General features: G+C 42.6%; 8 protein-coding genes across 8 annotated transcripts; 3 read left to right on the top strand and 5 right to left on the bottom strand.

Annotated features, from left to right (window-relative positions):
- Positions 1-230: 230 nt before the first annotated feature.
- On the top strand, positions 231-2,354 carry BUR1 (CDC2/CDK family serine/threonine-protein kinase; the record flags this gene model as incomplete). The annotated part of the gene is made up of 8 exons (XM_043275778.1): positions 231-340; positions 392-473; positions 557-653; positions 730-884; positions 937-964; positions 1,016-1,229; positions 1,277-1,471; positions 1,556-2,354. The coding sequence occupies 8 exons, from the start codon at positions 231-233 to the stop codon at positions 2,352-2,354; spliced, it is 1,680 nt and encodes a 559-aa protein (XP_043132351.1).
- Positions 2,355-2,746: 392 nt separating this feature from the next.
- On the bottom strand, positions 2,747-4,505 carry SER3 (D-3-phosphoglycerate dehydrogenase; the record flags this gene model as incomplete). Its single annotated transcript, XM_043275779.1, has 7 exons — positions 2,747-2,775; positions 2,834-2,915; positions 2,972-3,030; positions 3,086-3,128; positions 3,178-3,767; positions 3,817-4,124; positions 4,210-4,505. 7 exons carry the CDS (start codon positions 4,503-4,505, stop codon positions 2,747-2,749), a joined length of 1,407 nt encoding a protein of 468 aa, XP_043132352.1.
- Positions 4,506-5,056: 551 nt separating this feature from the next.
- On the bottom strand, positions 5,057-6,815 carry SES1 (serine--tRNA ligase SES1; the record flags this gene model as incomplete). Its single annotated transcript, XM_043275780.1, has 7 exons — positions 5,057-5,233; positions 5,287-5,655; positions 5,706-5,796; positions 5,844-6,265; positions 6,326-6,487; positions 6,553-6,623; positions 6,683-6,815. The coding sequence occupies 7 exons, from the start codon at positions 6,813-6,815 to the stop codon at positions 5,057-5,059; spliced, it is 1,425 nt and encodes a 474-aa protein (XP_043132353.1).
- Positions 6,816-7,572: 757 nt separating this feature from the next.
- Positions 7,573-8,364, bottom strand: rhbA (Rheb family small GTPase rhbA; the record flags this gene model as incomplete). Its single annotated transcript, XM_043275781.1, has 4 exons — positions 7,573-7,812; positions 7,878-8,006; positions 8,084-8,223; positions 8,310-8,364. The coding sequence occupies 4 exons, from the start codon at positions 8,362-8,364 to the stop codon at positions 7,573-7,575; spliced, it is 564 nt and encodes a 187-aa protein (XP_043132354.1).
- A 478-nt stretch (positions 8,365-8,842) lies between these two features.
- On the bottom strand, positions 8,843-11,286 carry ACHE_11235A (WAPL family protein; the record flags this gene model as incomplete). The annotated part of the gene is made up of 2 exons (XM_043275782.1): positions 8,843-9,118; positions 9,247-11,286. The coding sequence occupies 2 exons, from the start codon at positions 11,284-11,286 to the stop codon at positions 8,843-8,845; spliced, it is 2,316 nt and encodes a 771-aa protein (XP_043132355.1).
- A 725-nt stretch (positions 11,287-12,011) lies between these two features.
- Positions 12,012-13,012, top strand: FUR1 (uracil phosphoribosyltransferase; the record flags this gene model as incomplete). Its single annotated transcript, XM_043275783.1, has 4 exons — positions 12,012-12,172; positions 12,257-12,615; positions 12,684-12,855; positions 12,961-13,012. 4 exons carry the CDS (start codon positions 12,012-12,014, stop codon positions 13,010-13,012), a joined length of 744 nt encoding a protein of 247 aa, XP_043132356.1.
- A 262-nt stretch (positions 13,013-13,274) lies between these two features.
- Positions 13,275-13,941, bottom strand: ACHE_11237A (transcription elongation factor 1 family protein; the record flags this gene model as incomplete). Its single annotated transcript, XM_043275784.1, has 4 exons — positions 13,275-13,468; positions 13,519-13,657; positions 13,709-13,753; positions 13,813-13,941. 4 exons carry the CDS (start codon positions 13,939-13,941, stop codon positions 13,275-13,277), a joined length of 507 nt encoding a protein of 168 aa, XP_043132357.1.
- Positions 13,942-14,667: 726 nt separating this feature from the next.
- On the top strand, positions 14,668-15,700 carry rps1 (40S ribosomal protein eS1; the record flags this gene model as incomplete). Its single annotated transcript, XM_043275785.1, has 5 exons — positions 14,668-14,681; positions 14,768-14,852; positions 14,905-14,930; positions 14,999-15,500; positions 15,557-15,700. 5 exons carry the CDS (start codon positions 14,668-14,670, stop codon positions 15,698-15,700), a joined length of 771 nt encoding a protein of 256 aa, XP_043132358.1.
- Positions 15,701-21,388: the final 5,688 nt, after the last annotated feature.

Here is a 21,388-nt window from a genome sequence, read left to right on the forward strand (position 1 = left end):
TAGGGGCCTATTCGCTGCATTTCTTTCCCTTACGAGTATATGCGACTCTCATACGTACTGAGTTCGCATCAAGGAGGGCGTCGGATTAATTGCTGTGGTTGACGGCAAATTCGCAGCTTCATACTCCATACAAGTACCTACTGCCACTCGAACCTTGTACTTCTCGAAACCTGAGAGATCGTCGTATAATTATAAGTATCACCCGGACGAGAAAGAGGCCAAATAGGGAAATGGCTGCATCATCCCTTGAGAGAAACCAAAACGGTAGCGCCCGGTTTAATGGATGTTCGAGCATCCGTGACTTTGAACTTTTGGGAAAGCTTGGAGAAGGTACTTTTGGGTAGGTGCCGGTGAAGAATTGCAGGAAAGGACAATACTGAAGCTTTCACAGTGAGGTGTACAAGGCGAGATCAAAAAGGGAGGCCTCTGTTGTTGCCCTGAAGAAGATCCTTATGCATAATGAAAAGGATGGTGTAAGAGTCACCCTGTGTACTCCCTATCCTTCTCTATCTACTCTATCTCTCCGACATGGCATCTAATTTATCGGTGTTCCAAGTTTCCAATAACGGCACTGCGTGAAATAAAATTGCTCAAAATGCTCTCACATCCCAATATTCTCCAGCTCAGAGAGATGGCTGTAGAGCGAAGCAAAGGTATGTTTCTTCCTTTCTCTAAAATATATATATATCGCACGCTTTTCCCCCCGCAGTCTCGCTGAAAATGTTTAAGGGGAAGGACGAAAGAAGCCAAGCATGTATATGGTCACTCCGTATATGGAGCATGATCTCTCGGGGCTTCTGGAAAACCCAGCCGTGCATTTCACCGAGTCACAAGTCAAATGCTATATGCTACAGCTCCTTGAAGGGCTTAAATATCTACATGAGGTATTATTCTTCTTCAACTTTGCTCGTGAGGGGCTCGTCTGACTTATTGCAGAGTCGTATCTTGCATCGTGATATGAAAGGTATGGTGCAACCCATTCTTATATGTATAATCTTGGCTGACAGTCGAATAGCTGCAAATTTACTCATTAGTAACAGAGGTATTCTTCAAATTGCTGATTTTGGGCTTGCACGCCCATATGATGAACCACCGCCTCAGTCTGGTAAGGGTGGTGGAGAGGCAAGACGAGATTATACGACTCTTGTCGTCACTAGGTGGTATCGTCCTCCAGAGCTTCTCCTCCAACTCCGCCGCTACACAACTGCTATTGATATGTGGGGTGCTGGGTAGGTCTACCAATTCACATTCGTGGCTTCTTGTCTAACAAGCACAGGTGCGTCTTTGGTGAAATGTTTAGGGGGAAACCCATTCTTGCTGGAAATAGTGATCTCAACCAAGCACAACTTATATTCAACCTGGTGGGCACACCCACTGAGGAGAATATGCCTGGATGGAGTTCACTTCCAGGTTGTGAAGGTGTCAAGAGTTTCGGATTCAAATCAGGAAATCTACATGAAGTGTTTAAGGAGTATGATCCATCAACCTCTTTTTTTTTTTAAAAAAAAAATTCTTTCGAAGAGCAAGAGATGGAGATTTACTAATGTCGCGATAGTCTAAGCCCTACTGCATTATCACTTCTCAATGAGCTACTCAAACTGGATTGGCGAAAAAGGATAAATGCCATTGACGCACTGAAACATCCTTACTTCTTTACGGACCCGCTTCCAGCACGCCCTGGTGAGCTTCCGTGTTTCGAAGACTCTCACGAATTCGATAGGAAAAGAAATCGTGGGCAACGAGCGGTAATGCCTCCTGCTCCACCAGGGGTGTCCATTGGTATGGCTCCAAGTGGAGGGTGGACAAACTCCGGAGCAAGAACAGGCATGGAAAGCAGAAATAGCCGTATCCCTGGTGCTGCACGTGCTAGCAAGTCGAATCCAACCGGAAATCGTGACATCCATTTTCGGCGCACAAATGATGATAATAGAGGCAACGAGGTTCATCCGGTACGAGTGAGGCAAGGCATCGAGAGCATAAATCAACCCTTCCAAATACCGCAGAGAGACGGCGGTTTACCGCCTAAACCACCATTGCCTACCCACCAAGCATGGGGCGGGAATCAATTTAACAGAACCGGAAAGGATAGAATGCATCAAAATCGATTCGGTGGTCGGCCGGAGACAAGTGTGGACTCTTATGTCCCTAGCTATAGTGGCATAGGTGACCGGGTACGAGAAAAGGATGGCGAGAGTTCGAGCCCTAGTACTGATTATCGCCATCCCAGACCCGAACAAGCAAACAGAAGAGATAGAGATAATTACCGGGATTACAATTCAAGGAGACGAAGCCGAAGTCCTGCCTCAAGGAAAGGGGACAGAGCCATGGATAAAGGGCTCTATCGTCGTTATTAGGGTAAAAGAAAAAGTTGTATGATGATTCTCGAGCAACAAGCAATATTGCCGTACTACACAGGCGTACTTTAGACAAAAAAGCATTAGAAGGATTCGGTTCTTTTATCGCTCTTGCTCTTCTTTTACTAAGAGCATAGGGATGAGAAATGTTAACATTTCTGGTTTCCAGTCATACAAAATGCAAATATAGCTTCTATTCCGTTGAGGGATATCTATGTGGCATCAACCATCCAATTTGCTTTTGCCCTTTTCTCCACCCAATGTATAGCCTTGTTGAATCAATAAAAACACATAGAAGACATGGAAAGAACTGAACTGAAATAACTGCTTGCAAGGAACATACTGTCGGGCACCATTAGGCACTGCGAGGGCTGGCTGCTTCCACTACAAGCTCAATACAAGACTCTCGTCATGATTCGAGCTAGAAGGGTAAATGGTTAGCATGCATTGATACAAACGATAAACAGGGATAACCATACATGAGAGGCCTTCAAGTCGCTCATAAAGATCCTTGATTGTGGTGGCGTCGACGCTACTTATATCGGCCATTAGATAGGCCACCTAGGATCAACGGTTATCATCAAGTTCATCTCAATAAGTAAGCAAAGGATACATACATCACCTCTGCTGTCAGTCATTTGTTTATCAACATTATGGTCGCCAAGGATTTCGTTCACTGTGTAAATGGTGTCAGCCAAGTCCTGGTTTAAGAACCACACACAAGGGCATACCTTTTCGCAGAACTCCTGGAATGTTGTGATGAATGTAGATCACCTATACAACTATTAGTCCAAGTAGAACACGGACGGTGAACTCTACTTACTCGGGCATGGTTAGGCTCATCCATGGTGAGCGATCGGAGAGCCACTTCAGGTACATTGACAGCGCCCAAAGTTGTTCCCTCGTTGACATATCGTACCAAAGCCTGTCCAACTTCGATACCGATCGCACTTTGTGCTTCCTCGGTGCTTCCTCCAATATGAGGGGTCAAGATCAAATTCCTAAGGGCCCGTAGGTCTGCTCCCCAGGTATTGAGCTCATCGTTGAAATAATCACCATTTCCAGCAGGTTCGTTTGGATATACGTCAAGGGCAGCACCGGCGACTTTTCCAGAACGCATGGCGTGAATCAATGCGGGAATATCAACAACAGTACCCCGGCTGGCATTGATGAGATAGCTCCCATTCTTCATCTGCTCAAATTGTTGCGACCCAATCATGTTCTTCGTCTCAGGAAGCTCAGGTACATGGCACGTCACAAAGTCTGACTCGGCGAGAAGAGCATCCAAAGTCGGCACCTGGCGAGCTGTACCCAATGCCATCAAGTTCACAACATCGTAGAAGACAACAGACATGCCCATTGCCTCTGCCAGGACTGATAACTGGGCGCCGATGTGACCGTAGCCAATTATTCCTTCCTGTGTGAGTCATTGTTGCTATAAAGAGGCTAGTGGGGGGCTTACCTAGAGTTTTCCCCCGGATTTCCCAGCATTTGTTACTGACTTTATTCCAAGTACCACTGTGCATCTCATTGGAACGATCGCCAAGCTGTCGAGCGAGAGCAATTATCTCCGCTATGACCAATTCTGCAACGCTGCGAGAATTGCTGAACGGAGAATTGAAAACAGCAATACCATGTTCCGCTGCATACTGAAGGTCGACCTGATTTGTACCAATACAAAAGCATCCCACAACAATGAGATTACGGGCTTCCTTTAGCACACGAGCCGTGAGCTTCGTCTTTGACCGAATGCCGATTACATGTACATCGCTTTTCAAAAACACAAAGTCAGCTTCATATCCTGCTACCACCATGTATTGGTGAATATAGTTTGAGAAAAGGAATGGAGTCGCACCGAATTTTCTCAATGAGTTGATCCTCCGGAAGCGATGACTTGAGAGCTTCTACTTGATATCCTTGCTTCGTAAGAATGTCTCGCCCAGTCTGATTGACATTTTCCAAAAGCAAAACCTTGATGTCTTCTGTGGCAAATGGTTTCAAGTGTTTTGCGTTGGCCAGAGGGATAATCGTGCGGGCTGTTAAGGCAGACGCTCCATGACTAGACGGCGGGGTTTGGAATGAGGTTGATGGAGAGTTGGTAATGTTCACGTTCTGTGAAGCATTGAGAGCCAATTCGTCTTGAGCTGCCATGGCCAGATTGTCGTTGCTCTCTTGTATGAACTGGGTGGAGCGTGGAAAGGGATGAGAAGACTGAATGTTCAAGGACGTCGAATTTCACAATGTACCAAGATTCGCTCCGGAAATCGGACCTAAGTACGTACCATTAAATATTAGTGACTCAGAACATTAATCCACGAACGGGATCTTGTTAGTGGGGTCCGGAAGCGTTAGTGGTTTTTTTTTTTTTTACTTTTTACTTTCTCTTCTGTTAAGCCCCTCGGAGGGGCAAATACTACTACTACTACTACTACTACTACTACTACTACTACTACTACTACTACTACTACTACTAATGCATATCACCTGCAGAACTAGTCTACTACTCCGTACGTATTTACCACCAGTAAATTAGCGGCGTTAGTACTTCAGATCTTGTAAATCAGACATAGGGTCATTAAGCCACCTATTTTTTTTTTGTCCCTAGCAAGATAAAGCATAAAAGATAGGAATATGTACATGCTGTGACAACGATCACCCACATCACCAAACAATGTACATGGAAAACAATTCACATATGGCGCTTAAACCTGAAGATTTTGCATTTTCTTCGTGGTCTGCTCTGCGCTGCCTGAAGCTTTCGATGCCTGCTTCCCCTTGACCTTGTGTGAAGTAGTATCCTTGGGAAGCTCTTTAGTGAAAGGTAGAAATTCGGGAGCTCCGGGAATATATTTCCTCAGAGGTTCTGGGACCACAAATCCCTAATCTCCTGTCAGCATTGTTCAGAGGAATAATATTTTGGCTTTGTACATACATCCTCCTTCTGATAGTTCTCGAGAACACAGCAAAGCGTACGCTCGGTGGCACATAACGTGGCGTTTAGAGCATGCACATAGGACTTTCTCACATCGGTGGCTTTCTTGGTGCCATAGCGAATCTCCAAAGCCCTTGCTTGATAATCGGTGCAGTTGGAGCAAGAAACCAGTTCCTTATACTCGCCTTGGAAAGGAAACCAAGCCTCTAGATCATATTTCTTAGATGCCGCGTTGTTGAGAGCTCCAGATACAATGGAGACAATTTGGTAAGGAAGTCCTAAGGACTGGTAAAACTCTTCTGAGATAGCCATCATCTCGTCGAAAGCTTTCCATGAATTCTCGGGTTTGGTCAAAACGAATTGCTCAATCTAGGCTAGGTGAGACTTGACTGCATAGATAAACAGAAGACTGATCTCACCTTCTCAAATTGATGCACACGGAAAATTCCCCAGGCATCTTTGCCATGAGCACCTGCTTCTTTCCGGTAGCATGTACTGTAGCCAGCATACCTGCAAAAGGTTAGCTCATAAACTCGCATGATTCCAGTCTAGCTCACTTAATCGGAAGATCTTTGTCCTGAAGCCACTCTCCATCATGTAATGCTGACAACGGCTGCTCAGAAGTTGCGATGAGATACTTGTCGGTTGACTTGTCCTCGCTCTCAGTGACTTTGTATAGTTCCTCGTCAAATTGCTCTAACTGGGCAGTCTTCGCCATTAGGTCCCTGAGCATGAATTGAGGCGGCTGGTTAGGCTTGTAACCCTTTGACCAAAGAAATTCCAGGCCGTAGTTTATGAGGGCGAGATTCAGAAAGAGGCCATAGCCAGTCAAGCAATAGCCACGGTGGCCAACGATTTTGACACCGCGGTCTGGATCGTACCCATCTAAGCGGGTGAGGACTTCATGATGAGAGAGGCAATCGCGCTTCTCTACGGCCACACCTTCAGGCGACCACTCCTTGGCCACAACGTTGTCATCCTAGCACTCGTATTTTAGCATAAGGATCGCGTGATACTAAAACATGCATAGGGGACACACCTCGTTGTTGCTCACAGGAACAGATTCATGGACGTAGTTACCAATAGTCCGGATCTTCCGGTCTCTCTGGCTTTCTTTTTCAACAGCAAGTTCCTCGGCCTCTTTCTTCGTTTTCTCCAAGTTGGTCTTTTGCTCAATCAGATCGTTCGCATCTTCCTTGTTCTACTCCAACCGACCCAATTAGCCTCTTTCCCCGTCGTTTAAGGGAAAGGTGACTGTTTTCTAACCTTCTTTTTCATTCCGATTTGTTTGAGGATACCATTGAGTTGGGAGCCAATTTGCCCCACCTCATATCGTGCTGAATGAGACAAATGTCAGTATACTCTGCTCTTCTTATTTGCACTAACCCAATAATACCTCTGCGCGCTTCCTCATATAAAGCGATAACTTCGTCTACTGCACTCTCCGGAGCGAACCGTTTCCGCTGACTCTCTTTGATTTTATTGGGATTTCCACCACGTTCGGTGATGAAGTCTGCAATGTCAAGCATAGTGGCGAAATGAGAAGGAGAAGATAGAAATATGCTGTGTGAAAAACACCGTCACACAGTTGTGTTGAATGTTGGGAGGGGCGAAGGCGGTAGGGGGGAAAAAAAAGGCCAAAGGGGATTACTGATTTGAGATAACTATGGAGGGGTAATAGTCGGGAACTTCGTTAGCGCAGACAGCTCTAAATGAGGGGCTAGACTACAGGGGTACTTCAATAAATATCTATAAGATAATCACTCCCTCTTCTTCTTCTTCTTCTTCTTCTTCTTCTTCTTCTTCTTCTTCTAGGTTCCATAAAGACAAGATAAAATCATTCTACCACGCCAAAAATATAGTATTAAGGAGTTCTGAATCCCAACTGGGTTTCTAGTCAAGCTTGATCGGCATCCTTAAATCGACTGATGCAGAGCTTCATGTTGGTATAGCATGGGATAACCTCACACAAACTGTCATTAATTATATTTGGCGAAAGAATTCATATGCTCACAATATGTCTGACTCGAAGGGGGCTACCTTCAAGGTGTGAAGCCAGTCATAGCTCAGGGTAGACAAGAAAGAATACAGCCCAGAGACACAACGGGGATCCTTTCTGGTTGAGGCATCTGTGGCAAGACATTGAACTATGATAGCCCGTGTAGTTAGCTCATAGCTATAGACTATACCATGTATGAAGTCTGAACGCATAATAGATATCAACTTTCGAGATCATACCCCATGATGTTACCGGACCGCGAAGTGCTTTTGACCTTTTGAAATCGGTCACATAACAGTGCATTTGTTGGCGCCTGCAGGTTGCGACGGGTTCTGAGATTTTTCAATCTCACCAATAATCAGGTCGAAGGTCTTGTCGACGTTATAGCCAAGACGAGCGCTAGCTTCAGTAAACGCGCAATGGAATTCTTCCCCTAATTGCCGGCCCTCATCCAAAGAGACCTGACGCTGTTCGGGCTTAAGGTCACTTTTGTTCCCAACAATCACTAGAGGTACATAGTCTGCTCCCTGAAAAAAAGTGTCTCAGTATCCAAGTGAGGAAGACTCAAAGAACGCTGTGGCATAGTACTCACAAGATGGTTCAGTATCTTGTCCCGAATGACACGGACCATATCGAAAGATTGACGTGAAGCCACTGAATAGGCAATAATGTATCCATGAATTCCAATGAAATGCTTGGAATTTAGGATGCTGTATTCATCCTATTGCAGAGTTAGCTTCTTCTTTTTCTTCTTTTTTTTTTGTTTCCCGATCGCAATTCCCTCAGGTGTGCCCTTACTTGACCAGCTGTGTCGACAATTTCGGTTGCGAAATCTTGTCCATTGTATTTAATGATCCGGCTGAATGTGTTCTCAATCGTCGGATAGTAGCTTTCTACAAAATGATGCTCGACAAAGCGAACTGTGAGAGAAGATTTACCTAGTGCAATGTATCAGTGATAAGTAAACAGATCAATAAGGCCAACAAGCCGAAACAATGTGCCCAGGGTGAGTTCAATGTCATACCAACAGATCGACTGCCAACAATAGCTATCTTCCGTTGCTTAGGCGCGGTGGGCATCTTGCCACTTCTCAGAATAATGATTTATTGATGGAACAAGATAATATAGTTTTGCTTCAGTTAAATGTAACTAGTGTCCAGGCCACAGAAGAGAAGAAAGTCACTGTCCAAGGGGCATGAGCAGTTGCAGATAAATTGATAGCATTAACAGAATTAGTCACAGTTGTGCATTCTTGAGATATGCTTTGATCATAAGTTGGTTCGAAGGTGGCAAATCGTTGTAGTAGTTGGACCTTGAGTACGATGTATGGAGGCTTCAGTAACCTTTCAGAGGCAAACAAACCAAACTGATGCAATGGTCTACGTACTCCGTAGTACGACGTAGTAGAATAAACACCTGCACTCAACATAAGTTCATTGTGATTATAATAATTATTTTATTTTTTTATAAAGAATAAAATAAAATGGAAATGGAAATGGAAATGGAGACATAACACCATGTTTTCTAAATGGATTTTAAATACCGTGAAAGCAAATATCACAAAAAGCGCTCTGACTGGCGGACCTGACATATGATACTTTGTAACTGGGCCGTGAAACTAGAATATGCACTACCTCGTGCTTGTAAATCTTCTTCGACTTTCTCATGGTATTTTTGGAACTCGTCAGCAGTAGACAATAATATGTCCAAACCCTCCCTACCAAGCAATTCCTTTACTTGCGATAATGCCTCGAGGTTTAAACAAAGCGTGACCAAGAGGATAGACAAGTAACCAACAACGACATTATAGTGCGAATCATTGACAGGGTGGGTCTGTTGTCATTATCAGTTTTCCAGCAGACGACTCTAAAAGGACAAAAGAGATAAATAACAAAAACAGGGTACGTGCACGGAGGCGCAACGATAGAATAGAGGTTTGCGGGAGGCTCGGGTTGCCATACCTCGGTCATTAGGTTGATAATAGCCGAAAACTTCTGAACGAGCGAATGAAGAAATGATGTAGAACGATCTTCCGCAATGAGAAACATAGCTTTTGCCATATCGCTTTTCTCTGTCAGATTAATAAGAGTCCCAAGAGCTAGTATTATCCTGTTCAATGTATTACTCTCTTCGACTGGGCCTCCTTCAGGCGACATATTGAATCCTGAGGTTATGATGCTGACCAGACCCTCGACAAGACCAGGCGTAACAAAAGCATTGCAAAAAGAGGGCTCGTTATTGGTGAGATTCAATATGAGGCGAATATAGTGGACATGTATTTGTTGGGTGCGATCGTTGGAATGTCCGAATCCCTTCGGCTGAAGGAAATAGGAGAGCTGCGTAAGTGATTTCAACGCGCTCTGCTGGTCGACAGGCAAAGGACCCAAAAGAAGTGTGTATGTTTCCAATATTGACAAAATAGTAATTACCATTGGACAATCCTCCGGTGATAATGGCGAGTCCATGTTACTATGATGTATCGATATCAATAAACAAACGAACCGATCCAGAACTGCGGTAGGCATCGCCTCAATGGTGTTGTTGTGCTGTTGGAGACTTGAAAGAACAGACCGGATACATTGAAGTGCTAGGGAGCGAGGACTCAACATTGGTAGCAGCCGATTGGACAACATCAGCAGAGTTTCCTGTATGGACTTTTGTACTGCTTTCGACACCCCAGAGCCCCGTGCCTTACTCATAAGCAGGATGTCATCTTCCACATCAATCAACCTCGGAGAGAGAACCAGAAGGCTGTGCCAAAGACTGGCCAGATGCGTTTGGGGGAACGTGCCACTCGAAAACAATAACTCAATGGAACAAAGTGCAAACGAAGCAGAGATTATGTCGAGGTCATCCTTGACGTATTGCATGTACTCCACAAGCCTTTCTGCAAATCCACATTCAGAGAACCGATTGATAAATTGACGGTCCAAGAGTTTCGAACTGAGCTGTACAAGACCATTGCATCGTGTAGAGTTCGTGTTATCACCATTTGCAATATCTTCAAACATACAGTCAACTGCGCTTCGAAAGCGCGAATTATCACCCGCTTGTCTTAGCTCATGGATACTTCGAATTGGGCCGGAGCCAACACTAGTGTCATCATCGGCATCCAAGTCGAAGCACGAGGCTTTTTTAGCCTCAAGAAGTTGATTTTTCGAATTGGTATTTGCCTCTTTATCTTCAATGCCACTTGACACATATGCTTCATTTAGAAAAGATCGTTGGCGCGCATATGTAACCGGGAAACCTCGCAAGCCCGACGACGGTACAGTAGCAGGATCCTCGACGCGTTGGGGCGTAATGTCACGCTGCCTGGTGAGAGTAGACTGCGAAGTACAAGCGACACTATTCGACTCTCTGTCACTGATAAGGGACGCAGGCGGCCCTTCAGCTGGTGGGTGGACTGAATCCAGCAAATCCACTAGCTTCTTCCGAGGGTGGGTAATTTCTCCATAGCCGCTTTTCATATTTGGTTGAGACTGTAGTGAGAAATCCGGGGCCGCATTGGTTCCGTCCCACTTTTCACCCTGATTAAGACGGTTGATGTTATCAGGCTTTGTGAAAGTAGTTTCGCTCTTGGCATGCATGTCACTAAAATCGTCATTAGAGACGCTAATTCCACAGGCGTCGATTCCCTGGAACTCAGGTGAAAATCTGTGGCGTTTTCTTTTGATAGCGCCTAGTTCGTCTTTGATGGAAGATTGGAAACGGTAAGTGGATTCGTCTGGAAAAGATGGGTTTCCAGAAAGATCGCCGTCCGGTTTGCCAGAAGCTCGAGTTTTCTGAATTTCTGTCTCTCTGGTCTCTCTGGCCTCAGTCTTCCTGGGTTGTTGCAGGTCAGGTGACTCTGATGTGGGGGAAGTGTCCGAAATTCCTTGCCGGTCGTGAGAGTTGGCGTGAAATTCCGACTCCTCGAACGAGGCGTAAGTGGACCGCTGGGTCCTGGAAGATCTACCATAAGTCTTGTGCTTATGGCTTCTCCGCTGCGTGCCGTGCATCGCGTCCAAAGTAAGACAAAACTGAGAAGGCCTGGAAACGTAGATGGATCCTTTTGGAGCCAAATTTTACCAAACCACGAAACTTTGCCCACATGAGGTCATTGGTTAGCCGGAAATCATGGTGATTATTGGGCACTTGATGTTGCTAATCTAGAGCGAAGGCAATGCCCATCTTAGATATGCCGTTATCATTGCACAGATATATTTAAAGTACCGAAATTAGAAGTCCTGCGCACCAACTTAGATGAACTATAAATGAATAGCTTATCTACACAGTATACTTGTAGGAACCAGATTAAAAAGCGGCGTACGAGGCGGTCAGACTCTCCGGAGCAGTGCTATTACGGGCAGAATATTAGTCATGCAAGGTCAGTGACATACAACAACTGTATGTAGCTGCTACTGTTGCTGCAAATTATCATCAATTTGAATGACCATTGTTGAATAATATCACTAGTGGCTGTAAACTATATTGTGTGGCAGTATGAATGTATTATGAAGTATCCGGTACTATTTCTTGTTCACATAGTACAGAGCACGCTGCCCCACTTGATGCCTGATCGTCTATCTTTTCAACGCCCAGATAAGAGCAAAATCAATACACGACAGTATCTTGTGTACTAACCCTATATATTTGCTGCCTTTGCTAATTGATTGGGGAATTCAAATTTGCAACCTTTCCTGGTGTCAAATCCTTCTGCTGTTCTACAAACTACTGTTGAAAAATGGACGACATTGAGTCTGAACCTGTTCCTTCTCCTGCTCAAGGTGTAGGTCCAATTTACAGACCTGATGGTGAGAAACCAACAGCAACAGTTTCAAAGAGCTTATCATACGAAAACGTTCATGTATTGCCCCAAACTCCCCAGTTGATTGCCCTTCTAACGTAAGTTCTAATATTTAGATTGATGGTTTTGATTTTCTTTAACTGTCTGCTATTGGCTGCTCAATATGTTGACTCTTATAACAGGATGATTCGAGATAAAGGAACCGGGCGTGCAGATTTCATCTTCTATTCAAACAGAATTATTCGGCTACTGGTAGAAGAAGGCTTAAACCATCTGCCTGTTGTGGAGCACTCAGTGACAACCCCAGTCGGCCGCGCCTATCTCGGAGTCAAATTTGAGGGGAAAATATGTGGGGTATCCATTATGAGAGCAGGGGAGGCGATGGAGCAAGGATTGAGAGACTGTTGTCGATCGGTTCGAATTGGGAAGATTTTGATCCAGCGGGACGAAGAGACGTGCAAACCGAAACTTTTCTATGACAAACTTCCCGCTGATATTGCTAATCGATGGGTTCTGCTCCTTGATCCAATGTTTGCAACAGGTATAGTTCCAACGCCACATAGTTGGTTTGGCTTTCGATACAATACTCACGGTTCTAATGCGTCACAGGAGGTTCCGCTACTCTCGCTGTTGAAGTTCTGAAGGCGAGGGGTGTGCCAGAAGATCATATCCTTTTCCTCAACCTCATTGCAAGTCCGTCCGGGGTTGCGGATTTTGCAGAGCGTTTTCCTAAACTTAGGGTAGTGACTGCATTCATTGACCAAGGCTTGGATGAGAAGAAGTAAGTCCTTCCTCCGTCCTCTTCCCCCTTTTTTTTCTTTTCTTGCCTTTGCTTCTGCCAAAGAAATTCATGATTCTATGATGGTTCTAACTTTTCTTTTCACAGGTACATAATTCCAGGTTTGGGTGATTTCGGTGACCGATACTACACTTTGTAATCAACATCGGGGTTTCGCTTTCACTATCAGACTATATAACCTGGCCTATGCAATAGGGTTGGTCTTGTTAGTAGTGGAGATTGGCTCATTCTTTAGCAACATGGGTTTATGTTTTCTCTTTCATTCGCATAATTCAGTTTTCTTCATGGTTATTAAGACTATTTGATTTCTATCATAACACCAAATCAAATCAAGGAGTACCCTAAAGTTAAACAAAAGCAGAATTTTGCCCTATGCGCCATTCTCCATAACCAACACAATATTAGAAATCATCGGCGTCACTTTTCCTGCTCTCACCAATTACTGCTCCAGTCTCCCGTGACTCGTAAGAAACAGGATACTCGTTTAAACGCATGCCACGAGCGTCACGTTCTTCATACTTGTTAGCGGCGTCTTTGGCCACGGCGTCACAAGCATCCACCCAGTCAGAATATACATCAACGGCGGCGGAAAGATCTGCGGTACATACGGTCAGTCCTGGCCGTCAAGTAGGTGACATGCCTTACAGTTGATACCCGTCTGGAATCTTTGCCCGCACACCTTGCAAGACAAATTCCCCAGGCCCAATTTCTTGTCAAGTTTAACAACAATGGAGTTCTCGTGATTGCAAAACAAGCATGCAAACGTTGAAGGTAACGGCTCTCTCTGATGTCGCTATCAGTAGGACTCATTATAGATCCATTTGGCACTAATCACCTTCTTTGGTCCCTGTGGTTGTCTGCTCGACTTCTTCCGCTTGCCCTGTAATGAAACAACTCTATAAGAATGATTCAGGCTTAATGGGTTTTGAAGAAACATACCATGGTTTCGGTTATGGATGAAAAATTGGGCGACAGGCGTAGATAATGATTGGACACTTCCGTAGAAGCAGGAAGGTGTACGAAAAGGTATGAGATTAAGTAAGCTTGGGAGGTGGGCCCTATAGACATAAATTATGAGTAGGGATTTTGCACTACATATTTCTTTAAATATGGCTCCAAATGTTATTTAAGAAGCGAAAATAACTGAATCTTCGAATGCATCAATATGCCGAGATATCACAGAATACTTTGACTTCGTTATTGAAGTACATAGACCGTACGTAGTGGTATGACCTCCGTAATAGTACGGTGTACGGAGTGAAAAGAGCCCCGTACATAGCAATATTCAATATCCACTTCACCGTAAGATATAACAGAAGTGGATTATCAGTCATATCTTCAGTACAGAGAATGCTATTGAGGTAGGTTATTGCATAGGAGTGGACAAAATGGCCTGTATTAAAAGAAAAAGAAATCAGTATAGGGCGTCCTGTAATAATCTAGAGCTGAATTTCGTACAGACGACGGAGTAGTACAGAGTAGGGCTCTCAAGTGATGATGCTCCATACTCCATACTCTACAACATATCAAGTCTGGATTGGTCGGCGACCCTATCTACCGGTCAGTGGTGGGCCTAAGCGAAGGCGGTGGATACACACGTGACAACCAAAAAAGCAGAGGGGATTATGTAAGAAAGAGGTAGGGCCAACACTCGCTTAGCCGAAATTTTCTGTGGGATTTAGTTTCCAGCACTCTACCTGTCGGCCCAGCAGGAACTTTACTCGACTCGAAACCGCGTGGTGCGCTAAAAGTTGTCTGTCTTCAAGCATTGCAAGATAGACCGTAGTCGCAGTCATGGCTGTTGGAAAGTAAGTCTCAAACGTCGATGATGATTCTACAATGTCGAGCGCATATATCGGATCACAGGAGTGTTGCAAGTATTGACCTTATGCAGGAACAAGCGCTTGTCTAAGGGCAAGAAGGGCATCAAGAAGAGGACTGTTGACCCTTTCACCCGTAAGGATGAATATTCTGTGAAGGTATGGGCTTCCTTCGTGGAACTAAAGGCAATCATATATTAATAAAGAACAGGCGCCTTCCACTTTCCAGACTCGCGAGTACGTTCTGACTCCCTCGTACTGGAGCTGTTACAACCCGGATTTGGCTAATAGATGACGAATTGCAGCGTGGGCAAGACCCTCGTCAACCGTACGACCGGTCTGAAGAACGCCAACGATTCTCTGAAGGGCCGGATTTTCGAGGTGTCGCTTGCTGATCTTCAGAACGACGAAGACCACGCTTTCCGCAAGGTCAAGCTTCGCGTGGATGAGGTTCAAGGAAAGAACTGCCTGACCAACTTCCACGGCATGGACTTCACTACCGACAAACTGCGGTCGCTTGTGCGCAAGTGGCAGACTCTCATCGAGGCGAACGTTACTGTTAAGACTACCGATGACTATCTCGTCCGCCTGTTCGCCATCGCGTTTACGAAGAGACGTCCAAACCAAATTAAGAAGACCACATACGCCCGATCTTCGCAGATCCGCGCCATCCGAAAGAAGATGACCGACATCATGCAACGTGAAGCGGTTGGCTGCTCGCTCTCTCAGCTCACAACGAAGCTCATCCCTGAGGTCATTGGGCGCGAGATTGAAAAGGCGACTCAGGGAATCTATCCCTTGCAAAACGTGCGTTATTCACAGTTTAGCTTCTTATTATTATGCTTATATTAACATATCTATAGGTCCATATCCGCAAGGTCAAGCTCCTCAAGTCCCCGAAGTTTGATCTTGGTGCCTTGCTGAACCTCCACGGGGAATCTACGACTGATGACAAGGGCCAGAAGGTTGAGAGGGAGTTCAAGGAACAGGTTCTTGAGACCGTCTGATCGATGTGGAGATCGAGATCGCAATGAGTTTTTTCTTTTTTACTCTAGTCCACATCGTTGCTCTTCATTAGATCGCGGAGAGCAAGAGAAAAAAGTAGAAATTCTAAGCATTTTGTGTTTTTTTTCTCCTGACAGATATTAATGTTACGTGAAATTATCTGATCTCATGAAAGCGCTTAGGATATGACGTCAGACCCTATTTGTACCACTGCACTGTGGAGTATGTACTCACTCCTTAGGACTATAATAATTAATAGAATACGACAATAATGTGCTACTTGAATCTGTTTCTAGTCTGCTCCGTGCTTAAAATGAGCCTCAAATAAAACGGCGCCAGAAGCCACCACTTAATTTGAGAATATAATTTCAATTGATGGCTTAAATAGATAATAAGAATTAAGCAACTTCTCATCTTTTGAATGTAAATTAAATTGACTAGTATTTTACTAATCTACAAATATGAAAATCTAGATTATTAGAATTGCATTCTTTTTTTAATAAAACATTTGGTCTTTATGCCCTATCAAATGTATAGAAGGAAAATATTTTCTCTAATATTTGGAAGTGCGACTCAGCTCGGCGACTTTACTGACAAAAACATCATCAAATGGCAAACAATGATATGTAAAGAGAGGTGATACAGGCACACCCTATTGGCTACCGGTACACCGTCTAGCTGTTTTTAGTAAATTGTGGGTCACATCATGCGTTGATAAGATTACGGTAAAACGATTAGGGTATCATCATAACAAAGACATCACATCTGCCCTTCTTGGCTACCCACGGCTGCATGCCAGTGAGTTCAATATGGTAAATACTACCCATCAACAGCCACTCCAAGCACTCCTGGCTGAGTACTTGAATGATGATGAGGATCCTTGCCCACCATATTCCCTAGTCCTTACCTCCACCGCCAGCTGATGCCATCAATGAGTTCACAAAGCGGCATGGCTATGCCCTAACAACCAAGAGTTTCAAGCGCCATGAAGGGGATGGCCAAATCAAAGTACGCTACCTATGTCGCCAGTGTCAGGAAGTGCCATGCTGGATGGCGTACGCAGTTCATCACCTGACATATTGGCTGCTGTACCGGTTAGAACCTCGCAGAGTGGTTGGAGAATTAGATGTGTTGGCAGGGGTGACGAAAACTACCATTATTATTGATTCGAGGTGTATTCAGGAAGGGGGTAATGATGGCTTTTAGGTCTTTAAATGTTATGTATAGTCAATCACGATAGTAATGATAAATCTCAGTTCAAATATGCTACAGAAATATCACATGACAAGACCCCACAATTTACTAAAAACGGCTAGGCGGTGTGCCTGTAGCGAGAGGGGTGTGTCTGTATCACCTTCATATTAGCTTCACATTGACTGAGATTGAAGTGTAAAGCTCTTTTACATGCTCTGTTTACCTCTAACTTTCCTATATAACGTCACGCCCTCTAAGGATAGTTTAATAGAAAGTCAACTTCGTTAGGAAATATAGGTTTGTAGACTATATAATATTTCTTTATTCTAAATTTAATCTTTATGCTGCCTATTTATTACATTATTCAAGAGTTCTCGAACTAATAATATTATCAAAATTGATTATAACAGCATATTCCTGAATTCAGTTAAGCCGGCTTCTTAAGAAATGTCAGATTAATAATTAGATTATTGAAATCTTAAAATATTACTAAGTTTTAAGAACAGCTTATAGACTATGTGAGATCACATATTTTAAATAAATATATCTCAATTTATTACCAATACTACTAGTCCGGTTCGGAAATAAGTAGAAAGGCCGTTTAGAACCGTTAAAGTCAATCAAAATATAATTGTTTCGAGATTTAATAGAGTGATCAATATTCAAACTCTATATATATAGACTTGAATTAAATAGTATTAGTAGAGATAGAAAGCAGAACCAAGCAATTAAAAAGTATAATACTTAAGCTATTAACTACATTCTCTTTCCATTCTATGGTGTTTTTTATGGCTTTCCAACAGTCTATAGAGCTCCAGTTTCCCTTCAGATGATGTAATTTTTGTATTGGACGATGATGCAGGATCTTACAGCTACATTTATTTATTATAAGGTACCTCTATATTGCTCAAATTTGGGAATTATTATCATGACTTTCAGCTTTTAAAGGCTATACGCTTGATCTTCAGCCCTCTACAGACATCTATTCACTACTCATCATCCTAATGATAAACTACATGTGAGTATGGAGAAGCAATGGGATAGCAGCCATGTGAAGTGCAGCCCTCTTCTTGTGGTTCATATTGGCCAATACTACCATTCATAGGTTACGAAATAGAGATTATTATATTAAATTTATTGAACTGAGACATTATGAATAATTTATTATAATTAATAGAGAAGAATATTCTTCTCTATTCAACAATGTTATTTTACCTGTTCTTGACCAATTTAATGTAGAAGCCTAGATAATAACATATTTAATTAAATAATCTTACTTCTAAGAGTCATGGAACGAGATATCTTCTTATATGATACAGTTAATTTTTTCATTTTAATATTATCTTGATTTAAGTCGGGTCGATTACGTTATTATAAATTAGCTTACACTACTTCTGTATTCTTTCTTACTAAGTTAAAAGAGAATCATCACATCAATCATAATTGCATTAGCATAATTCACAAGCGAGCCGCCCATCTTTGTATTGCATAGTAAATGGCTCTTTTTCTAACCTCTATTCCCAACAACCAGTATATGAAAAAGGACATTTTCTGGATAAATATGAACCTATATAATAGAAAGTGATTTTTCTAGTTTTTGCTCTTGATTATCATCCAATAACGTAATCGACCACCGAGCGGTGCCGACCACCGAGTGGCTCCGAATTCCATGAATTTTCCCCAACATTACTATCATTATCTCATTTCTACATTATCATCCCCATTTTCAGCATGGAAAGCCAATCAAAAGAAAGCCGAATTCAAATGGCATTCAATGCCTATAAGAAAGGCCAATTCAAAACCACAAAAGCAGCTGCTCTGGCCTTTGACATCCCCCAGTCCACACTCTCCGACGTCGCATAGGAGGAACCACTTCAAGATCAGATTGTAAATTGCAGAAAATTATCAGAAACTGAGGAATCTACACTATCAGCATGGATTCTTGATATGGATAGACGTGGTCTACCTTTACAACTATCATCTGTTCGCCATTTAGCCCAGTCTTTACTTTCTGCACATCTGGCATCCACAAAGCCAGCCATTATTGGAGAACATTGGATTTATCGCTTTATACAACGTCATCAAGAATTAAAGTCAAAATACAGCCGGAAATATGACTATCAGCGTGCGAAGTGTGAAAATTCTGAGCTTATTCAAGGCTGGTTTACATGTGTCCAGCAGACAATCCAACAGTATGGGATTCAGGTGGAAGATATCTACAATATGGATGAAACTGGCTTCCAAATGGGCGTGACTTCAACTGCAAAGGTTGTCTGTGGATTTGAAACAAAACAGTCATGCAAAAGCTCTTCAACCTGGGAATAGAGAATGGGTAACTGCAATTATTTGTATAAATGCAGTTGGTTGGGCTCTGCCTCCTCAGATAATTTTCGCTGCTGCCAACCATCAATCCCTATGGTATCATGATTTACCAGACAACTATGTTGTCAGTGTCAGCAAAAATGGTTGGACAAACAGATGAACTAGGATCTGAATGGCTTCAAAAGGTGTTCGAGCCATGCACCAGCTTTGCGATCAATCGGCAGATATAGGCTGCTGATCCTAGATGGACATAGCAGTCATGCTACAGCAGAATTTGACGGATTCTGTACAGAAAGGAAGATTATTCCATTATATATGCCTCCACATTCGTCTCATATTCTTCAGCCATTGTGGATGTTTCATGCTTTTCACCTCTGAAATATCTATACGGCCAAAGAACACAAGAGAAAATTCAGGATGAAGTCCACTCGATTGGGAAGGAGGATTTTCTTCATATTTATCCAGCAGTCCATCAAAAAGCTTTATCCTCATCAAATATTAGGAGTGGCTTTGCAGCAACTGGCTTGATTCCTTTTTCTCCAGAGAGAGTTCTCTCTAAGTTGAATATCCAACACAAGACGCCAACACCACCTTCTTCATCCCATAGCAATCAGTCCTTTGGAGCAGGGAAGACACCAGCCAATATATACGAATTGGAGAAGTAGAAACAGCGTATTGAATCTCTCAGAGGCGTTGTATCTACATCCACAGTGGATGAGGCTATGAAGAAAGTGATCAAGGGCGCTGAAATGACTATGCAAAATGCCATTCTATTACAACAGCGAGTTGATAAGCTTCAGCCAGAAAATCAATACAGGAAAACAAGAAGGGAAAGAACCAGACAATTCATTAAAAATGGAGTTTAATGGTTGCTGAAGCTAGAAAGAAGGCTCAAGAGCAGAGAGAGGAAGAAGAACAGACAGAGAATCAGGTACAACAATCAAGGCCACGCAGGCCAACAAAATGCAGTAATTGTGGTGCTTTTGGTCATAATAGGCTTAGATGCCCTAGTAAATAGCTTCAGTTATTTTAGATAGAAATTAAATCCAATTTTGTAGTAGTAAGAAGCATTGAAAACTGCAGCGTTGAGAATTCGTAGAATTCGGAGCCACTCGGTGGTCGATTACGTTAACTCAATAATACCCATAAATAGAGAAATACAGATAAATGCTGCTTTAATCTATGTTACCTGAGAAAATATATACTCACAGGATATACAAGCTGAATATATAGACATCTAATGCTCAATAATAGTTTCTCTAGCAGTCCTGGATTCCCCAGAACTGTTGTTGTTGTTGACATATCAAGGTTAGAAAAAGAGCCACTTACTATGCAATACAAAGATGGGCGGCTCGCTTGTGAATTATGTCAATTTTCTTAACGATCTTAGTAAATGAGTAAGAGTTTAGTAGTCTTCGCTATTCTAACTATTTCCGCTGGTTACATTTTTGAATTTAAATCCTTATTATAATATTATGGCTTTTGCCTGACACGTCCTTCTATTGTTTGAAGTTATCATCTTGTATCAGAGAATCATAAATGTAATATATTTTAATATGTACTTCTTATGCTCTTTCGTTGAACTATATTAGTTTTCTTGAACACTGGCCCAGATGTCATGTTCCTTCAGTAATCTTTTTCTTGATATTATATCATAGTTCCTGACATCTTCTATCAGGGTGTGTTAATAAGCTATTTATTAAGTCAATACATATATTTATGTATTTATCATTGATTGTAACATAATTTTTTCATCTCTTAGTAAACTAGTATTTTTTAAAAGACTTTAGAAATTTTTTTTTTCCTTTTCTGAGGTTACTCTATGGCCTGAAGCTATTAACTATAAATTATATTATTAATATGCAGAGCTAATGTTAATTTACTTTAGGCTTATATAGTGTATCTCAATAGCCAATCTTTAAGTTTAGCCTGATATCTAAGAACATAGATCAGAAATCTTTTCTACTTGCTAATCTATTCTTCTTAGATCTACTATCGTTACTTAAGGTTTTAAGTCTATGCGTTCTTATCTGCGTAATCAACTTAACTAAGGCATTCTTGCTCTTGATTATCTAGTCGATATTTTAAGTGCTTCTTTAGATGCTAGATCGATTTCTTTAGTTTTCATTTCATTTTCTTATGTATTATTCATTTTATGTTCAGATAATCTCTCA

This window comes from Aspergillus chevalieri, chromosome 1 (genome assembly GCF_016861735.1).
Source record: "Aspergillus chevalieri M1 DNA, chromosome 1, nearly complete sequence".
Classification (NCBI taxonomy): Eukaryota; Fungi; Ascomycota; class Eurotiomycetes; order Eurotiales; family Aspergillaceae; genus Aspergillus; species Aspergillus chevalieri.